General features: G+C 51.4%; 2 protein-coding genes across 3 annotated transcripts; both read right to left on the reverse strand.

The window, feature by feature from the left end:
* Positions 1 to 1,413: 1,413 nt before the first annotated feature.
* On the reverse strand, positions 1,414 to 14,558 carry NCLN (nicalin). 2 transcript variants are annotated; one of them, XM_066205548.1, is made up of 16 exons: positions 14,378 to 14,558; positions 11,356 to 11,546; positions 11,006 to 11,150; positions 10,292 to 10,386; positions 9,983 to 10,063; positions 9,694 to 9,797; positions 9,329 to 9,417; positions 9,042 to 9,181; positions 8,507 to 8,685; positions 7,924 to 8,011; positions 7,775 to 7,813; positions 7,510 to 7,673; positions 6,880 to 6,933; positions 6,710 to 6,788; positions 5,405 to 5,503; positions 1,414 to 3,979 (listed from the first exon to the last, which is right to left on the reverse strand). In XM_066205548.1, exons 1-15 carry the CDS (start codon positions 14,556 to 14,558, stop codon positions 5,444 to 5,446), a joined length of 1,689 nt encoding a protein of 562 aa, XP_066061645.1. In that variant the 3' UTR covers positions 1,414 to 3,979; positions 5,405 to 5,443. The 2 variants fall into 2 exon arrangements, with proteins under 2 accessions (XP_066061645.1, XP_066061644.1); XM_066205547.1 differs by having other exon boundaries at positions 1,414 to 5,503.
* A 786-nt stretch (positions 14,559 to 15,344) lies between these two features.
* Positions 15,345 to 18,525, reverse strand: S1PR4 (sphingosine-1-phosphate receptor 4). The gene is made up of 2 exons (XM_066205579.1): positions 18,445 to 18,525; positions 15,345 to 17,535 (listed from the first exon to the last, which is right to left on the reverse strand). The coding sequence occupies exon 2, from the start codon at positions 17,363 to 17,365 to the stop codon at positions 16,139 to 16,141; it is 1,227 nt and encodes a 408-aa protein (XP_066061676.1). The 5' UTR covers positions 17,366 to 17,535; positions 18,445 to 18,525; the 3' UTR covers positions 15,345 to 16,138.
* Positions 18,526 to 20,266: the final 1,741 nt, after the last annotated feature.

Below are 20,266 nucleotides of genomic sequence, written 5' to 3' on the forward strand. Positions count from 1 at the left end.
TGGAGGCTTACACTCACCCTCTGTGCTTTTCTTCAGCTGCTGCCACCCAGGCTGAGAAAGCCCTGGGCTCCAGTGAGGTTTGCTCAGCTCCTAGTCCCTCAGCATGGCATGCAGAAGTCTCCTTGCACTGAGAGCCAGGCTAAGCTGGAGTGGGGTGGCTGCCACAGCCCAGTCTCCATCCAGGGAAGGCAGCAGGATCTTCTTCCTCTGTGCTTTCACACCACCCTCCCTGTCAGCAGAGACCTCCCTGATGTCCACGAGGACCTTCCCTTCAAAGCAGGGCACTGACATAATTAGAGGTTGGGCTCGGTGATCTCAAAGGTCTTTTCCAGCCTAGTTAATTCTGTGATTCTGTGATAATAACACGACAGAGCCTGTGTTAAACCCAGCCCTTCAGCGAGCTGCCCTTCAGCCTGGAGGGTTTTGCTCCATGTGCCAGAGGGCTGTGATGGGACAGCGGGCACCCCAGCTCCAAAAATGCTCTGTTACCAGCAGAGGAGATAAGAGGGGAGAGCTGTGTAGAGAGAACAATGATAAAATTCTAGAGCAGCTCTTTGCTCTCCATCACTGGAATACATCCTCCTCTTCACTGCCTTGTCCCAGCAGTTCTTCTGCCACCTTCCAAGGGCTGGCCTTTGTTTTCAACCTTTTCTCTGACGTAGAAGACATTTCCTTCTTTTCTAGAAAGACACATCACCACTTTGAACAGCCTGGTCCAAGGAGCCAGGACCTCAGCATCCTCCTGGCACCTCAGTATCCTCCTGGGCACCTCAGCATCCACCTGGGTACCTTGGCATCCTCCTGGGCATCCTCCTGGCACCTTGGCATCCCCAGCACCACCCTCAGGGACCCGTGGACAAGCAGCCACGTGTCCCCACTGCCGGCAGGGAAGCAGAGAAGGAAGCGGAGCCCTGGAAGGGATGGAAGGGGATGCCGAGGCCACACCTGCCCCGCCCGTACCTGTGCGAGGGCCGAGCCCTGCTCCACATCCCGGGGCTGCCGTTCTGGCCGTGCCCCGCCTGCACCGGGCCAGGAGCGGCCCCCGGGGCAGGATTGAGCCGGGCTGGGGCGGGCAGGGCTGCCCCGTGTCACCGCTCCGTGTCACCGCCCCGTGTCACCGCGGGGACACCGCACAGCCCCCCACGCCGCTGGTTCTGGAAGGGTCTGAACAAGGAGAAGAGCCCTCGGCCCCTCGGCATCAGGATGAGTGCCACGTCCAGCTCACTCCACACCTCTTCCACACCACGACTTCGACAAACTCATGCTCAGGGAACAGATCTCTTGCACTGGTTATAATTTGAATAAAGAGTTTAGTGTTCAAACAGGCATTGGGTAAGGACAGAGGCACAACAATCGCCACGAGCACACAGTGCTGGCTGCTGAGGTAACCAGTTTTTCACAGTACCAAAGGTGTTTTGCATAGAAACTTTTAATTGCTTCACACGAGCACAAACCTTTAGAATAAACAGGAATTTCCTCACCTCAGGGTGCTGGAAACATGCTTGGAGTGTATAAATGTTTTTCTGTCATACTATTTTACTTTTGACTAGACAGGATGAAGCTTTTAAATACATAGATTTTCTCCCATTTTGTTGAGGCGTCTTTTCCTCCAAATAATGCAAGGAGATTCCATTTTTTTTTTGGAGCAAATAGTTCTCTGACAAATCTATCCATCAAACCTATTCACTTGGTTTATTTTCCAAGGGGAAAAAGGGACAAACAAATTAAAAAAAAAAAAGTTAAAATACTTAAATATTATTACATTTATAGTCCTAAAATATGTAAATCAACTGCATTGAATTTTCTATTAGCTTTTAAATATTCACCTCAATATACATTTGTTCTTCAGGGCACACAAGAGATAAATAATTGAGTTAACATTGCTAGATAAATCAAATCTTTTTCCTGAGCTGCAAATATTCCAGATTATAACCTTGAAGTTGCTATGCAGTAACTACAAATGGAAACTAAACAGATCGAAGTGAGCAAGCAGGAGTCCACACTCAAGTACCCAGAGGCCCAATTTTCTGAGACATCTAGGAGCAGCCCCAGCATTTCAGATTGGTGAATCAAGACCAAATAAAATGTAAAACCTCTGAAATGTAAAACCCAGCTTAAACACAGGGTGCAGGAGCAGCCTGGGATTTGGGCTTGGGCCATGAACAATATAAGGGCACGAGATTTTAAACAAACAAAACACCCTCAAAACCAAGCCCCACAGCAATTTTGGGTATAGCTGTGGTTTTGAATGTCTAAATAGATTGTGGTGACTTACAGCCACAGACAGTGGGAGACCTAATTCCATTCTGGCTTCAGGATTTTCTCTGCACTGAGCAGAGTTCATATTGCACAGCATTACTTCTCTCCCAGCAATAAACCAACCCCTCTCATTTGGGAGATGAACTACAATAATCCAAATTACTCCCATCCAATTCCCAATAGTGCCCATGCAGGTGGATGTGGACAGAAGGAATTAACAGCTTCAGTTAAACCCTCCTGGAAAACCAGTTTTTTTGTGAGCTGCAGACTGACAGCACCAGGACAACAGGTGAAGTCAGATAAATAGCAAAGAAAATGGTTTTCTGGCTAGGAGTATCAACTGCTAGCCACTTGTGTGTGGATATAATGCTTTCCATGCTCTTCCTGACAGGCCAGGCAAACTCCTCAAAAAAAAGAGGATAGGTAAAAAAATAAGGGCAACAAGAATCAGCTACACAGAGCTCTTCTGCAATGTTGTGGAGAACTTTTATTTTATCACAACACCTGCTGGATTTCTGCCTTTGTGTTGGTGACTGAATTGATCAGTTATGCTGCAGTGCGCATCAGCTCTTTGCAAACTTCTCTGTTGACTTAGCCAAGGAAATAACAATGTGGGAACTAAGTTCAATGCCAGGATGGGCACTCTGCTCCAGCTATGAGGAAGTTGGGATTTAAATTCAATCCCAGGATGGGCACTCTGCTCCAGCTATGAGGAAGTTGGGATTTGACTATCTCAGATTTGAGCATATATGTTTCAGTGCACGTGCACTTTGATCAAAAGCAGAAACTCTTTTATCTGTTGCAAAAACTACTTTTTATGGCAGCCAGAGAGAGAGACACACACAAAAGGATTACAGGACAAACTAACCTTGCGTGGGAGAGCAATGTACCATCCCAAATGCCCCTCAGGTTTATAAACTCTCCTCACTAATCTTATTCATCTTTTTTTTAGGTTGTTTCCACTGGCTTCTGGCAGTGCATCAGGAGTGTTAACAGTTCATTGCTGAGACCACACAGAGCTAAAGTGTTTTCTTTGTGCTACAGCCTCTGCAAAAAGACTGAGTGGAAGTTTTTGACTCTGAACTTTGAGATTCTCATCTGGAAGACTGAAGGCTGACAGTTTCCACAGCAAGGAACAAGCTCCAGGTCTGTTCTGTTCACTCTTGTCCACGACTGGCAAATTTTACTCACATCAACTCAAGCTGCAGCAGCATTGCTAATATTATTTTTCTATTTTTCTCAGCAAAGTAGCAGAGTTAATCATTAAGACTGGTGAAATAATCTGCTAGACTGGAGGGAACAGCACCTCCTTTAGTGGAACACACCAGAAATGGATGCTGCAGCTGGAGGACTCAAACTACTCCCAGATATTCAGAGCCTACAGAGTTCTTCAGAGAGCCACTGTACCATGTTCCAGACCTACCCAGCCCATGGCATGCAGCTTCCCAGGGCACAGCAGATGCAGTCTTTATGGGCAGAGCATAAAAACCAGTGGAAAACAATCAAGGCTTGCCTTCCAGCCACTCCAGCAACTTCTGAAGTCATTATAAATTCATTTGGCAGAGGAATTGCACTGAGCACTTCAGGCATGCAGAGAGACACATTTGAAATGAGCACTGAAAAGATGAGGAAGAGGCAGGTTTCCCTGTGTGGCTGATAGTTCTGGAGTGCTTGGCACCATGCTGACACCATGGTGAGCCGCTGACACCAGCAGGCTTTCCTGGAAAAGACAAGACCCTTTAAAGAACAAGTTGCTACATAATTAAAGTAGCAGAAAGGACACATCATGGGGTAAGGGTACTACTCCACGAAGGAGATTACAGTAAAATAAACAGAGGAGGATGGAAATCAGTGCTTTGGTGCCCATCCAAAGGACAGTCACTGGCCACAACAATCCCTCTTCTAACAAGCACATGCACAGCAGCTGTGTGCAAACAGGAATCCACAGCTGGAATTTTCCTTGCATACACAAAAAATAAAAGGTCCACCTCAATTCAAAAATAGATTTTCAGCCTCTGTTAGATACGCTGCTTTAATTACAAGTAGTAGCTTAAATTAAAAAAAAAAAAAAAAAAACAAAAACCAAAAAAAACCACCCCACCAAACCAGGTGTCACTGTGGCTTGTGAAGAGACAATGGCTTATGAAGAGACCTCACGGACACAGAAGAGATTACAGAAAAGGACTCAAAACTTGCTGGATGGCAGGACAGTGGCTCAGGGTTATCTTCTAGAACTACAACTAGCCTAGGGCTTGTAGCATTTCAATATTTCAATATTTCAATATATCAATATATCTTCCAGGTCTGAGCTGCTCTTGTTATCAATGGAACCAGCTTGTGTAAGTACATGGAACAGCACAGAACATGATCCTGCAGCAGCTGGACTATGGAACACCCCTCAAAAATCACGCAAGAGTTTAGCACAGAGTGGTGGCAGCTGTGAACTGTTCAAGGACCAAAAACCTCCAGAGAAATCAAGTACATGGCAAAATGCATCCCCCAAGAGAGACAGGAGAGAACCTGTGCCTGGCAAGAACCCTCATGCCAGAAACCCGTCCTAATCTTTCCTCACCCTGGTAATAACAGTCAAGATCACTCACAGTGCACCTCCTAAAAGGGGGTGAGTTTGAACAAAATGCAAGAAGGTGCTTGCTGCAGACCCTGCTTGCTCAGCACAACTCCCTAAAGCCAGCAGTGAGCTCAAGGAAGAGGTGCCATGAGGAAACATGCTAATTGCATTCTCTTAAATTTTGCATGTGCATTTTTTGGTTTTTCTTTTAAACAACTGCTCCAAGTCCTTGTTTGCTGGGCAGAGGCACCACGTCAGGCTGTAGTTTCAGTTTCCAGGCTGGCTGTGTGACTGTCCATGAAGGTGCAGGACTGTGTTACACTCAGAGAAGCTGCTCAGAACCAGACTGCAGGAACTGCTGAAGTGTCTCAGCCTCTCCCTCACCAAAATGCAAAAGGAAAACCAGACATGGTGCAAGTCAGGGGAAGAAGGTGAAGAAAAGCACTTCAAAGGTGCACAAGAGTTAAAATTTCATTTTCTTTATGCTTTCCTCCCCTCTATACAGTAGCAAAGAGGAGACAAAGGAAGAGGAACAGCAGGGTTCAGTGGAAGGCAGAAGGTTCCCAATGGGCTCACCGATGGCTCAGTGCTGCTGGGTGGGGGGGACTCGGCGCTTCACTGCTGCTTGGTTTTAAGGGATAATCTCTGTATCATCTTGTAAAGGAGACCAAAGTGCTGGAAACAGAAGGGAAAAGAAGTAACCATGACAGTTCTAAACACACAGAAAGCTCAGCAGAAGGCTTAAAACAATACCTTAATACCAGTGTGCAAATGCAGGGCCTTGCATCAACCACTCATCCTGAAGAGGGAGTGGGACTAGATGGATGAGGAGGAATTGTGACTGGGAAGCCAAGTTATACAGAAAATGATGGCTTACAGAAGTGTTTGTGCAGGTCTGTATCACCTCATTGTGAAAATGTGTTAAAGATTTTTTAATTTTTTTTTTTTTTCTTTTGGATGCAATTCTGTTCCTTCTGAATGCAAGGAGAAAGCTTCAGATTTCAGACCAGGATGCAGGTTCCTGGTCTCTATAGAAACACTGCTGCCAGCAGTTTCAGGAAGGTAAAAATAAACCAGGCAAACACAGAGATTCCCAGCAATTCACAAGTCTTTAACTGGATCTTCTCTTTCACCATTTCCCCAGTGACTTAGAAATTCACTTAATTCCTCTTTCGATTCTGCTGGGGTTGATTGTATTTTGATTTGATATTTGACAGATGTAACAAGATCCGGGCTTCAAATAATTTCAAATTCAAATAGCAGAAGTAATGAAGATTGCTAATAGAAATCAAAGGATGTTTTTCCTCCTGTTTATATTCTTACACTGAGTTTTGAAATGCTTGTGGTTTCCCTAAACGAATAATAGACACCAATAACACAAAATGATCAAAACTGAGAGTGACCTAAAAAGCTTCCCTTTCATTCACGTCCTTCATGAACCCAGGCAGGAACAAAGCCTTGCTCACTTGGTTAACACTGACACAAAAACATTACATTTAATTTGGCTGGCCAAGGCATGGAGTATCACATTTCCAGAGGTATGGACACAGGATGTATTTATGGCTTCACTGAAAAAAGAAAGCAAAACTCTGAAGATGCATTTCTAAGCTGCATCCCAAGTTCAGATATTTCCTAATAGTACGAGCTACAAACCTTTAAATTACCTAGGTAACTAAAACTTGTGGTAAAGTTTCAGTTTGTAGCCAAAATAGGTTAGCAAGTGAGTTATGCATGTCCTTGACTACAAAAAACAGCTCTAAAATCCAGGTTTGCACTAGAATGGCAAGAGACTGCCTTCAGCACAGCCAAGTGGCATTATTGTTCCAGCTTCCTTGTATCTAACTTGTTTTATAAGGAAAATAATACATCTGTGTCTCTTACCTGCACTGCAACATAGGCAACGCCAAGGTAGGCTGCAATACAGACAGCCAGGAGCAGGTCAAAGATTGCTGGCTTGACCCTGGAACAAGGAAAAGGACACATGAAGTTGCTACAGCAGCTCCTGCCAGGGGGTGAGACAACAACCCAGCATGCCCAGGGGAATTCCATACCTGTATGCATTCATCACCTGCTTCAGCTGGTCATAGAAAACAAACTCGGGGTCCCTGTGCAAAGGAGAAATTTTTCAGATTCTACTGCACTTCTTGACCCTGCAGTGAGGAAAGCCCAGAGCTGTTCCCAAGGAGCTCACCCAACCAGAGACAGGTAAGCATGACCAGCTCCCACACTGGCTTTGAGCTGATTTTAGCCATCAGGACTTTCTTTTCCTACAATCAGAAGCCTAAGGACACAATTCAGAACTCATGCTGTGTCTCCAGAGAGGATGAACATGAAAGATTTCTTCCTCTGTTCACTAAAACAGTTTCAGCCCAAACAGGCTCAACAGGATAGAAGCTGTCTTTTTGTAATTAACTTAGTCTTCTCCTGCTCTCAGAGTGGGAACAGTGGCACCAAAACAGTTTAAAAACAGGCTTTTCAGACAGAGGGAGCTGCTGGGCCTTGTTCCTGTGCTGTGAGGACTCATGAGCAGCTTTCTCTGGGAGAACACCAAGCATGAACCAAAACTGACAGGAGAGCAGAAAAGAACAAAGCTGCATTTCAAAAAAAACAGGAAAGCTGCAGCTCAGTGACAAAATTCTGTCCAGGGGGAAGGCAGTTTGCATGCCCTGGCTGGTTCTTACCGTTTGTCTGCCTTCACATGATGCTGCTTGACATCCTTCAGGTAGCGTCCCATGTAATATTCTAAGGTGTTGAGGAAGGTGCTGTCTTTATCAATCAGCTGGGCAGCCCTGGGCTGACTGCTCAGCCAGTCCATCACTGACTCCAGTTGCTCCTGCTGGATTTCCTGCAGAAAAATACCACCAGAGAAAGGGAGTGAATCACACACCAGAGCCCTCTCCCAGACTCTAGCTTCCATAGGTCACAAAAGTAATGCACTGTGCTTACCATCTGATCTGTGAAGATCTGCATGTCTGCAGGTGCTCCCTGCAAGGGAAAATGAAAAAAACAAAACAAAACAAAAACAACCCAGGTTATTGTTGAGCTTGGCTGGGCAGGACAAGTCTGGCTAGCACTGCATGGTGGGCACCTCTTACCTTTTCTGTTAGATTGTAGATGACCCTTGTCAGAGCCTCAGCAATGATCTGAGTATTCCTGGTCAGTGCTTTAGTGTCTATTCGTGCCCTAAAGCAAAAGAGGGGATTACGGACTTGCCAATGGCATCAGCTTCCTCTAGAAACAACCCTTTCTCACTGCACCAGGCATAAGCCTGAATCCAGAGCCCACCTCCCAATGTTCGTCACCTGTGCCCCGACCATCAGAACAACACAAGCAGCTGTGAGGGCAGTTTGGGTTTCTGGGCTGGATTTAAAGCCCAGCCTTCCTTCCCCAGGGTGCCTCACTGAGGGGTTAAGAAAGGGGTCAGTGGCCAATGATCTGAGGGCACAGGGGTGGTACAAAGGGCAAGGCAACCTATAGAGGGGTCTGAGGGATGAACTGGGGAGGGCAGGGTTAAGTGACTAATGACAGAAGCAATCCAGGGTAGATTGGGAGTAGTTCTGCAAGGCACCATGAAGGAAGTTTTCCCTTTCGGCCTAGGCAGGGAGCTCTATGGTAAATCATCCCAGGGCAAAGCCTGGAAGTTTCCCTGAGGGGGTTTTCAGGGCTCCCACAGGTCACCTCCTGTCCATGATGCTGTTGCGGAGGCTGTCCCGGTGGCTCTCCAGGTGGGAGATGGTGAACGCAGGCAGGCGCCGGATGGCGAACCGCTCGTGCTCCCACGCCAGCATGTCCTCAGCCAGGTTGATCTTCTTGTGCACCATGGTGAACTTCACCTCTGGGAACTGGCTGGCAACAACCTGAGGACAAAGGCAAGCCATTCAGGGGTGCTGCTCACTGCAGAGTGCCACCCTGCGCTGCCCTGCCTGCCTACATCTGCTTCTGTGTGTCCCAGAACGTAAGGTACAGTTACTGACATTATTAAAGCTGGATTTTCAGGTCAAAAAGAGCTTTTTTAGTGTCTGTAGCATTTGCAGATCTAGTCTGCTTCACTTTGGACTGTAGCATGAGGATTTGTCTGCACTTCAAATCAAGTGACCCTAAACAATACATGAATTATTTCAATAGCACACCCTTTCTTCACATCTTCCTTCCTCTCATGGAGAGCTGTATGGTAAGTCCCAAGTTCCCATGAACCTAAAAAGCTTTTTCTTACCATCTCCAGTTCTCTCAGAAATGCATGCTGCAAGGTGCCCTCCTTGGGAGGCTTTGAGACATGAAGATGAAGGCTATTGCCTCTGCCCAGAGTGTCAAGGCAGAGAACAAATGCTACATTGTCCTGCAGCAGGCTGGAATCTGGAACAGAAAAATCCAAACCTTTATTGCTACGTCTTGTGCTGGGATTTCCATCCCCCCCAAAAAAGCAAGGCTCACACAAGGAGATTCACACAGAAGAGCTGACAATTAATTATAGACATTTAACACAACCAGCCCCTTACTCACCAGTGTGGTCCAAATTGTCTTCCAGCCATCGCTTAGTTCCTTGATAATTAAACTTGCCACCTCCAGATGCAAAGAACAGCAAGTTATACCTGCCCATCAGAAAAGCCAGAAAAGGGTTAGCATGCTGCACTCCAAGAATTCCTGCACTCAGCCTTGGAGGTGTGGTGAAATCACAACCACCTGCAGCTGACATCCAAAGCAAACTGTCCATTACCAAACACTCCCTACATGCCACATACTCAGGTAAAGGCAGGACAGATCAGAAGTGGGGAGCTCCCAGTGCTTGAGGATGGAATCTGCTTCCCACATCATCCCCTCCACTTGTCAGGCACACACATTTAACCCCAAAGAGAGCAGTTCCTCACCCAGCATGGGTCCTCCTGTAGGTGTAGAGGCGAGAGAACAGCCTGGCCAGTTCCAGCAGCACTGAGATTCCACTGCCATTGGAGTCAGCCCCGTGGGACAGCCACTGCAGGAGGAGGTGGGACAGACACAAGGTGACAAACCTACACTGAATCTTGTCAGAACAGCTGCAAGACAGCACAGCACTGTGCTCCACTTGTAACTGCCCCACAGCCCTAAGGCCAAGAGAAGACACATGGGCAGAGGGGAAAAGGACAGGAACAGAGAGCTTCAGGAAGGAAGAATACTCACTGGAGCCACTCCAAAGGAATCATAGTGGGCAACTATCACAACAGTGGGCAGGTCTTCTCCACCCAGCCCTGTCAGCCTTCCCTGCAGAGGAAAGAGAGCAGTGTCACTCCCCATCACCTCTCATGTGCCTGGACAAGGACAGCCTGACTTCTACATTCCTGCTGAGTCTGTCAAGACCTCAACTGTGAGGACTTCAGATACCTGGCTGAGACTCCCCTGACTTGCCCTGTCAGACCAAATGTCTGATAAAGTCCCAATACAAGAAGTCACCTCATCAATATTGCCAGTTTGAATCCATACACAACTCACCTCCACACTGGGGATGAGCCAGTCATTGATAGCTTTGCTTTGAGCCCCGCTGGTCACCATCTGGAAGCCATTGGCAGTTGCTGTGTGCAGCAGAACTGGAACAAAAACACCAAAAATCCCCACAATGTACACCTGGGGAAGTTTCTTCCCTTCCTTTCCCCTGATAACTGAGCTTTGGAGAGACCAGCTTTAAACCATTTAAGCCCTCTCACTTGTCACTGGTGTTTATACAATGACACAGAATCTTGGTGACTGTGCTTTTTCATTCTGTCCTAAAATCCAAGTATTTTGGGCTGGTCAAAAACTTTTCTCCAGCAGTACTAAAATCAGTCATAAGCAGCAGGTCAATAAGACAGTCATATTATTTACATGGAAGCATCAAACTGACTTGTGGTCAGACAAAAACCTTCAGCTTCTACCAACCCACCATCGCCACTTGACATTTTCAATGTTGTCTTTAAGCGAGTTTTGATTTCTACCTTACTTGCAACAGTGTGAAGCTGAGAATTTCCTGCAACTTTATGTCCAAATATAGTCAAGTAATGCTTGCTTATACTGTGCTTTTCTTCCATTGAATCTCTAAACACTTTGACAAAGAATAAACACGAAGGCGACAGAATGCTGGTTCATGGTACAGATGACACAGCAGACTCCTCCCAGAGGTGGGAACAGGCCTGTCTTCCTCAAAACTTTTTTCTCCTTGTTAGAACCCACCTTCCGCAGCTGAGGCAGAACCCTGTGATGCAGAAGCAGCCCGTGTTTGTTCGTAGATAGACAGCAGCTCCTCATCTTCCACTGCAAAGTAGACTGGCACAATGGTTTCCATAGCAAGCATTTCTGGCTCTATCTCCATGAATTGCTGAGGATTTAAGCGAGACACAAACTTAGCAGCTGCGAAACACGAGAGGTGTCAAGAAAAAATTAACAACCAAAGCAGAGAGGGAGAAGTTTTAAAATTAAACACGATTCGTTGTGTGTTACAACAGAAGCCTCCAGCCCCGCAGCCAGCGAGCTTTCCCCCAAGACACTTTTTATGGGAAGAGAAAGAAAACTTTTCTGTTTACCCTCACGACATCCTGGGGGACAGAGGAGATGGATCGTGGCAGGATGATGACCACAGCCCCAGCTGACTGGCGCAGAGCCTTCTGGTACTGCTCGTAGGAGAAGTCCACCAGGCGCATCATGACGCAGCGGCGGCTCAGCACGTCCGCCTCCACGGTGCGCGCCTCCGTGTTGAGCACCGCACTCCTGGTGCCTGCCAGCGGGGAAGGTGAGAGGGCTCCTCAGGTACTGCACCCCAGACCCTCTGCTCCAGCCTGCCCCCTGCTCAGAGAGGTCCTGGGGGCAGCCTGATGGGCTGCAGAGCGGGCAGAAGGTGCAGAAAGCTGAGTTTGCCTCTTCCCGAGAAGGAGCAGAGGTCTGTGGGTTTTCCTGTGCAGATCCCCCCCCTTGTTCCACACCACACAGCCTCATCATCCAATCTTCCTCCTCAACACCACACACAGGCTACCTGTCTGCTCACACCTAATACCTGCAGCCAGAGACACAGCCTGGCCTCTCCAGAGCTTCCCCCAGCTGTAGGATCAAGCTGTGGATGGAAGCTGTGCAGAACCACCTGATGAAAGGACACCAGACTGCCTCATGTCACCCCAGGGACACCAGGCTGCCCCGTGTCACCCCAAGGGCTGCCCTCACTCAGCCCCAAGGAAGGTTCTGGGGCTGGCAGAGTCACAGAGGAGCAGGCTGCCCCTGAGGGCTCGCCCTCTCCCGCTCTCAGTGCCAGCAGATCAAATCCCCCACGAGGAAATGCAATCCCCTGGGAGCACAGCAGGCTGCAGGCTCGCCAGAAGCATTCCCCAAAGGAGGGCCAAAAGGACACTTGGGCCCTGAGAGGGTCAAATCCACGTTACAGTTTATAATTTAATTTCTTCTTCTGAAACTCTGGCACCTCCACTGGAGATTTCATCCTTCTGGGTCCCCACACAGGGACAGACAAGTTGCTCCAGCCGCTGTCAAACAGGAGCATTGCTAAGAACTGGATTTAAACCTGGTTTAGCTTAACCCTAACATTAGTTTGGTCTTGTCAAAGGTCACAGAAGCACCTAAACAAGAAAAATCTACATTACCCCTGCACAGTATCAGTGAGGGTCACACACCCAGAAACAGAGCCCAGGCACAATGGAAATTCCCCCCACAGACCTCTGATACTAAACAAACAAAAATTAACAGCACCCCCCCCCTGCAACCAGAGAAAAATAATTCAAAATGAGGATAATCCCTCCACCATTTCCATAGGAATGATGTGTAAACACAGCAAGGTGTGCACCCAAAGTTCTGCTCTCTCTGACATCTAGGCAGAGAAGACACAACAGTGTTTTTCTGACAGGTTGACTTTCTGCAGTTTCTCTACAGAGAGCTGGTTAATAATCACTCATTTACAAACCAAAGAATTCTCATCCTATCAGTATTAGAGGAAGTCCAAGCTTGTCTTAAACTGCTCTGTGAGTGATGTCAACCAAAAACTCTTCCCTCTGCAAGAAGAGGTTGAGCAGCAACCTGTATTTGGTATTCTTGGAAAAGAATATGAGAATCTGGAACGACAAATCAGCTCAGCTGGTCAGAGTGTGGTGCTAATAACACCAAATAATAATAACACCAAATCCCAAGGTTATGGGATTTGATCCCTCTGTGGGTCATTCCCTTTGAGAGTTGGTCTTGGTGATTCTTGTGGGTCCCTTCCAACTCAGACTGCTCTGAAATACAGTTTTTATCCTGAAGGACATCTCAGAACACACAAGCAACAGGAACAGAAAGGGAGCAGGAAGGAACAAAGGAAACAACACAGCTCACCGAGCTAAAAGGCTGCAGGAGAAGAAACAGCATAAAAAGTTAATTGGAAGCATCTTAAAAAAAACAACAGCTGGCTTTTCAAGGGGTCACAAAATTGTGAACACTTGGGTAGAGGGGAAGCAAGCAAAGTCAAAGGCAGCTGAATCACATCCCTGCTAAGCCTGGCAACAAACAGCTCCCAGCACCTGAGAAAAGAGAGAGTCCTACCCCCATGCAAGGGCCTGCCCTGGAGCTACTGAGGCTGGCAGCAAGAGAGCCCTCAAGATGAGGACACATTCTGAGAAACTGATGGAAAAACCCAGAAATAATTTCATTTATTTAGAAGCCACCAGAAGCGTGAAGTGTTTAAGGAGTACACAGGCACAGCTGCATTTCATAGCTCATATATTTGAACTTATTAAGATCTGAAAGAATGAGAGATGGTGTCTCATGGACAGCACAAATGAAACGTGGGGCTGTTCACTGTTAACTCTACAGGAAGAGTCACTCACAGACAGAGCGCGTGCCCTGGCCTGGAATAAAATCTCTACAGAAGACCCAGAAACAACCCTTGATTCTGGGTTTGTGGGCACACGGGGGAGGAGGCTGAGGCTTGCAGCATCTCAAGGACTCGCAGAACAGGGTGTGTCTCTGACCCAGAGAAAGGTGTTGCACAATCAGCAGGCTGCAAGTAAGAGAACAGAGCAAGTAAAGGTCAGCTGTAACACCGGGGAAGGAAGGGCTCTGAAATGGAGCCACCGGAGCAACACACAGAGCTGAGGATGAGGAAGATGAAGAGCAAAGAGGAATCAACCTGTCAATAAAGGAGTCAAAGGCAAAAGGACAAAACCGAGCTCACAGCCGAGTGTACCAGAATGCAGGAGGGATGCAGCTGGACCCCTCAAAACACAGAGCCCCCAGCCCACAGACAGGGGTCCTTGGCTACCTCTAGGTCACTGCGATGGAGCTCCCAGCCCCTCTCCTGCTCGTGCTGAGCCCGGACAGTGAAACTCAGCCAGACGGGGCCCTCCAGCCGCCTCCCCTGCGCCTGGGCCTGGCCCCGGGCCCGGCTGCTGCCGCCTCCCGGAGCCCCCGAGCCCCCCGCGCCTCCCCCAGGCCGGGCCGCCCTCCGCCCTCCGCCTCACCGCCCACCCTGGGCTCCTCCCCGGGGCCGGGGCTCCCTCCCCACGGCCCCAGCACCCCTGAGGGGGCCGCTGCCGGCAGCGCCGAGCCCGGCCGGCCCGTGCAGTTCCTCACCGTAGGGCTGCCCGCCGAGCTCATACTGCTGCATGCGGTAGACCGTGAACTCGTGCGCCGCCTCGGCGGCGGGCGGCGGCCCCAGGAGCAGGAGCACGGCGGGCACGAAGAGCAGGACGCTGAGCGGGAGGCACGAGGCCTTGAGCACCGACTCCAGCACCTCGCTCGCCTCCTCCAGCATCGCCGCGGCCCCGGCCCGCACTGCGGCCTGCTCGGCACGCACGGCGCGCCCCGCGCCGCATGCCGGGAGCTGTAGTTCGCGCGCCGCCGCGAGGGGCGCTGGGAATTGTAGTCGCGGCGGCCCGCGCAGGCCGCGGTACCTCCCCGCCTTGGCCTGCAGGGGGCGCCCTCCCCGCGGCCTGGCGCTCCCGAGCGCCCCCCAGCGGAGGGGAGGGGAGGGGAGGGGAGGGGAGGGGAGGGGAGGGGAGGGGAGGGGAGGGGAGGGGAGGGGAGGGGAGAGGAGGGGAGGGGAGGGGAGGGGAGGGGAGATTGGGACGGGAGAGAATCCATGGGCTGGGCTGCACTGGGCTGTGATGGGAAGGGAATGGGGGATTGGGACAGGACAGGACGGGATCCATGGGATGGAATCCATGGGCTGGGATGAGCTGGGGGATTGGGAATGGGGGATTGGGAATGGGGGATTGGGAAGGGACAGGACGGGACAGAATCTGTGGACTGGGCTGGGCTGGGGGCTGAGCTGGGATGGGATGAATGGGATGGGATGGGATGAACAGGATGGTGCAGGATGGGGTAGGATGGGATGGTTGAGACGGGACAGGACTGGACAGGATGGGATGAACAGGACCAGAAGGGAGGCTCCTGCTGCCTCCTGAGCAGGTGATCCCCCTGTCCCAGGAACAGGAGGGCAGCTCCTGCTGTCCCCGGACTACAAAAACATGTCCCAGACAGTACCTGGCCTCCAGAGGAAAAAAATCGAAGCAAATCAACCCAAGGCTTTCTGATCACCTTGATTTATTGCAAAACAAATGGGCTAAACGCTCAGCTCCTGCAGAGGGGCTGGGCCTGCAGATTTTATGGGTCCCCAGTGCTTCAGTGGCCTTCTGGCATGGTGAAAGGAGGTATTTGGGTGCTGCTCTGATTATTCCCTACATGAGAGGACAGAAGAGCAGGGATCTGAGGCACAACCAGCCATGTCTTCAGGCCCAGGATGGCACTAGGCTCCTCAGTCTCTCTGGGCACCTCCTTCTGCCCGTGCTAGTGCCAGCCCTGTCACTGCAGCTCTGAGCACTGTCACAGCACTTGCCCTGGCTCAGTGCCCAGCCTCTGCACCCCGGGGAGTGTCTGGGCTCTGGCTGCAGCCCTCTGCATCTTTGGGCTGGGCAAGACATCAAGCTTCTATGCCTTTCCAGCAGCTGTGCCCATCAGAGAAGCTCCAAAAGGATTCCAAAGGCTTGGGAGAGCCACGTGGTTGGGGAAATCCATCCTATTTGCCACTGTCCCCTGGGGCAAAACACCCTCAGGTGGGCAGGTACAGCACCTCTGCGCACCCAAAGCACACACACAGAACCTGAGCACTGCAGCTGTCCCAGCAGAGCATCGATCCTGAAACGTGCCTGTATCTTCCACTCCCAGTCCCGGAGCAATCCCTGTCCCTGCGCTGCACCCACACCGAGGCACCTCCCCAGGCTGATGGGACTGGCCCCAGTTCACAACCCGTGAGTTGCTACAGTCCTGCCAGGCCAGGACCAGCACCTGGGGTCCTGGGGGCTGTCTGGCATCTCTTGCTCCCCCCGTGGCCCCTCACAGACTGGGGAGATTGCTCATCATGCTGGAGTTGCTGGACAGAGGTGCCCTGGGCCGAGCGTTCCGCGCCACGGAGCTGCGGAAGCTGTCGCGGTAGCGCAGGGAGCTCTCCGTGGAGGAGCCAGAATTGATGTCTGAGATGACCAGGCAGCTGCCAGGCTTGCAGAGGCCAGCCCTGACACAGCAGCAGCACAGCAGGCTCCCCACGGCACGGCGAACCTCCACGCTCCGCAGGGAGTAAATGACGGGATTGACCCCCGAGTTCAGCAGGGCCAGAGCCAGGGTCCAGTCCAGGCTGTGCAGGTGGGTGCAAGCCCCGGTCTCACAGAAGACATCAAAGAGCAGCAGGACAAAGAGGGGACTCCAGCAGAGGATGAAGGCCCCCAGGATAATCAGCACCGTCTTCAGCAAGCGCAGGGACCGCCTGCGGCCGTTCCGGGAGCTGCTTTGCCTGGAGCTGGCCTGCACCAGATGGAAGATGGAGATGTAGAGGCCCACGATGCCCAGGAGGATGATGCTGAACATGACCACGGAGAAGAGGATGTAGTTCTTGGAGTAGAGCGGCAGGAGCACGGAGCAGGCCTGGAAGTCGCAGAGGCAGTTCCAGCCCAGCAGCGGCAGCAGCCCGATGACCAGGGCCAGCAGCCAGCAGGACACGATGAGGCCGCGCAGCCTCAGGGTCTTGCTGGCCTCGTTCTCGGCGATGGGCCTCACCATGGCGCTGTAGCGCTCGATGGCCGTCACCAGCAGGCTGAAGGTGGAGGCAGCCAGGGCGACGAAGAGGATGCCCTCCCGCAGGAACCAGAGCTGAGGGGACAGCTGGAAGGTCTTGCTGCCCGACAGGCAGAGGTTGCAGAGGTAGGCGATGCCCGCCAGCAGGTCGCTGAGGGTGATGCTGGCGATGCAGGAGTAGACCCAGCGCCGGCCCCGCAGGCAGCGCAGCACGGCCAGCAGCACCAGCAGGTTCTCCAGGATGATGACGCAGCTGATGACGGCGAAGGCCGTGCGGACCAGCCCCATGCCCTCGTCCCCAGAGTGCCGGTTGGTGAGCTTGCCGGAGAAGTTGTAGTGCTGCAGGATGATGTTCACGTTCCTCGTGGCAGCCAGCTGCAGGCAGGAGCCTTTCGTGCCCAGCAGGTCGAGTCTGAGCTCGGGGTGTTGAGCAAAGTCCAGGGGAAGGAGGAGGGAGCGATTCAGCAGCCAGCTCAGCACTGGAGCATCCATCTTCTGAGCCTGGGTCAGCAGTCAAGGGATGCTCGATGGAGGAAGGGGTCAGGTAGGGCTTGGGGAAGAGCAGATCCTCTCTGAGGGCTGGAGCAGGTGTGGGACTGAACCCAGCAGCCCTGCTCAGCCTGGAGGTGAGAGTCAGAGCCCCGTGTGCCAGCCCTGCAGCACTGAAAGTGCAAGGGGAGAGAAGGGTGAGGTCTTTTGTAAGTCCACCCATGAGCATGGGCTTCCTGTTGTTTAATAAAGTTTCCTGTTGTGACTTGAGAGTATTGACATCTCTTCTAACAGCTGTCATCATTTCTTGGTAAGGGTCTGGTTGTTCTTGGCTTTGCTGTGGTTGTGAAGGTGTGGCATGAATAACGTAACGTGCCAGGGCCCTCTTTGGTCGGAGCAGGCTGTGTCAAATGGGGCAACACCTTGATGGGTGGAGTATGTGGGGCTGAGCACATCCGAGTGCTGGTAAGAGCACCCAGACAGCTTGAGACACAAAGTGCTTTGCCTGCTGTGGTGCTCAGTTCAGCCCTGAGCCTGGCAGAGAGGTCTTCCCCAGCTGCCCTGTGCACCACCCGTGCTCAGATACATCCCCCTTCCTTCTTCAGGAGGAAGGTCCACACTGTCACTCCTCAGGGCTCCTCCACGGGCCCAGCTCCTGCCACTCCCTCAGAACACATCCATCCCCATCCATCCCCATCCTGCACTGTCTGTGCAGCAGCTCCAGGCACCTGTGTGGCTGCAGCTGAGCCTCTGCCCCGTCCACTTCAAGGGAAACCAGCTGGTCCAAGCTGAGCACGTGCCCTGACACTGCCCCTACACCTTCAACTCAACAAGCATCTGCTAGAGATGGGCCAGGACCTTCCCACTGTCTGCCTTCCCACAGGCAGGGAAGGAGGCAAAAAGCTGCTGCTTCTCACCTTTGCAGGAGGCACGAGGTGCTGAGAGCAGAACCAAGGGACGAGAACATGGCTGCAATGTTAATTTCCATCATTGGCCTAATTCCTTATGTCTGCCCAACTCGACGGGAGAGCCTTGAAACGAGCTATTCCCAACTGTGGCTGGGAATTTGCCTTAGGACTCACCTGTCATGGCTTGTGGGAGGTTCAGGGAGGTTCAGTGCTCTCCAGCTCTTTGCCTGAGGCCCAGCACGGAGCAGGTGGTGGGGACAGCTCCTCGTGCAAAATAATCGAGGCTTCTACCTACCAGAGTGAAAAAAGGGGAAGTTACAACATCAACCACATTTCTCTGCGGGGTGGACCCCACCCAAATCAGTTGCAAAGTGGTAAAGATAAAAGAAAAACAGAGCACCTTTTAACTCAGGATCGGAGCAGAAGCTGTGCCGTGCTCTACCTGTGCTCTCAATGCAGACTGGCAGGAAGTCATGAAGATGGCCCCAGGCTGAGAGCAAAGAGCAGGGAGTCCTTCCATCAGCAGGGAGCTCTCCAGGGAGCCCATCCACCGCTGGAGGAGTGGATTGATCCCACCCCGATGGCAGCACAGACACGTGGAGAATGCACAGGGAGCCACGTGCGAGCAAGAGCAGTTCTCATCAAAAACTGAAGGCTCCATTCTCCACCTTCACCCTTTCAGCTGGGGTTTTGGCCTTTGCTATCAGCAGTGTGGAAAGAAGCTCACACTGATAAGGTCAGCAGATGACCCCCGAGATTGCAGGGGCAGAAATCAGCAGGAAGGCTGGGCCAGGAGCGCTCAGAGCAGAGCGGGGCTGCATGTGCGGCATGAAGAGCTCACTCCCAAACCCTCTGGGCGGCTGCCCACAAATCACTGGGACCCAAAGGGTCAGTATGATCCTGGCACATCACCCCTTTGAGCTTTGCTCTTGCTTCAGGGTGAACCTCCAGCTGATGCGTCTGTTCAGTACAGAACATGTGGGCTGTTCCCGGAAGATCCGAGGACGGAGGAACTTGCCTTGTCAGGGGCCCTAAGCAGCTTCTCAAAGAGCTGGCAATGTGCGAGGAGTCCCAGAGACTCCTGACAGGAGAGAGATCTGTGGAGAGGACAGGACAGGGGGGAGGAAAATGCTTTTGATGGCAGGAGGGCTCGAGGCAGATGAGCTGCTGGGACAGCTTGACCCCCTCACCTTTGGTGGGCAGGTTCTCTGGACCCACAAAACATCAAAGGATCTTCCTCATGCCCCTTCCACAAACATATCCAAGGCATGGAGTCCCTAGCTCGTGACTGGGGGATAATGGGACCTGAGCCCCAACAAGAGGGACAGTTCCTGTTCTGTCTTGTCCCCATTGCTCCCTCCACAGTCACAGGCTGAGCTGTATCTTGGCACTTCTCCTTTGCTCCAATCTCAGTTCAGATGTTCCTTCTTTGAAGTGAAGTGGGGCAGGGGGAGAACAACCCCTCTGCAACATTTCTCATCTCTTCCCTTCAGATCAAAACCACAATCTGCCTGAAAGTGCCTGATGGCTCCAAGTGCTGGGCTTGGAAGGGCCAGGGGAGGCACAGGGGGCAGCTGAAGCCCTGGAATGGATGTTGAGATGAGGCACCCCAGCAGAGAAGCCCTGGAACCCTCCAGAGGTCAACAGGAAGGCCAAAATACCTTGGCCTCAGAGAGAGGAACTTGTCTGCAGTCAAGAGAACACCAGAGAGAGGCAGGAGAGCAGCAGGAGCTCAGCTCCCTGTGACCTGCCCAGTCCCTCCTGTCCTGGGTCTGCCGATCCCAGGAGATTCAGGAGATTTCCACTCACAGATAGTGGGGGGCCACAAGCAGCTGCAGGGGAAAGACAGCAAGTTCCAAACACCAGATAAAATATCAGTGATTCCTGTTGAGGTTTTCCTTCTGTGCTCTTGCACAGTCCTGATTAAAGCTTATATTTCCAGACACTGTGATTAAAGAAACCAAAACGCGGGTGAAGCTCTGTGGATGGCAGCCCC

Source organism: Chamaea fasciata, unplaced genomic scaffold, assembly GCF_029207755.1.
Source record: "Chamaea fasciata isolate MVZ Bird 193981 ecotype frontalis unplaced genomic scaffold, bChaFas1.0.hap1 SCAF_28, whole genome shotgun sequence".
Classification (NCBI taxonomy): Eukaryota; Metazoa; Chordata; class Aves; order Passeriformes; family Sylviidae; genus Chamaea; species Chamaea fasciata.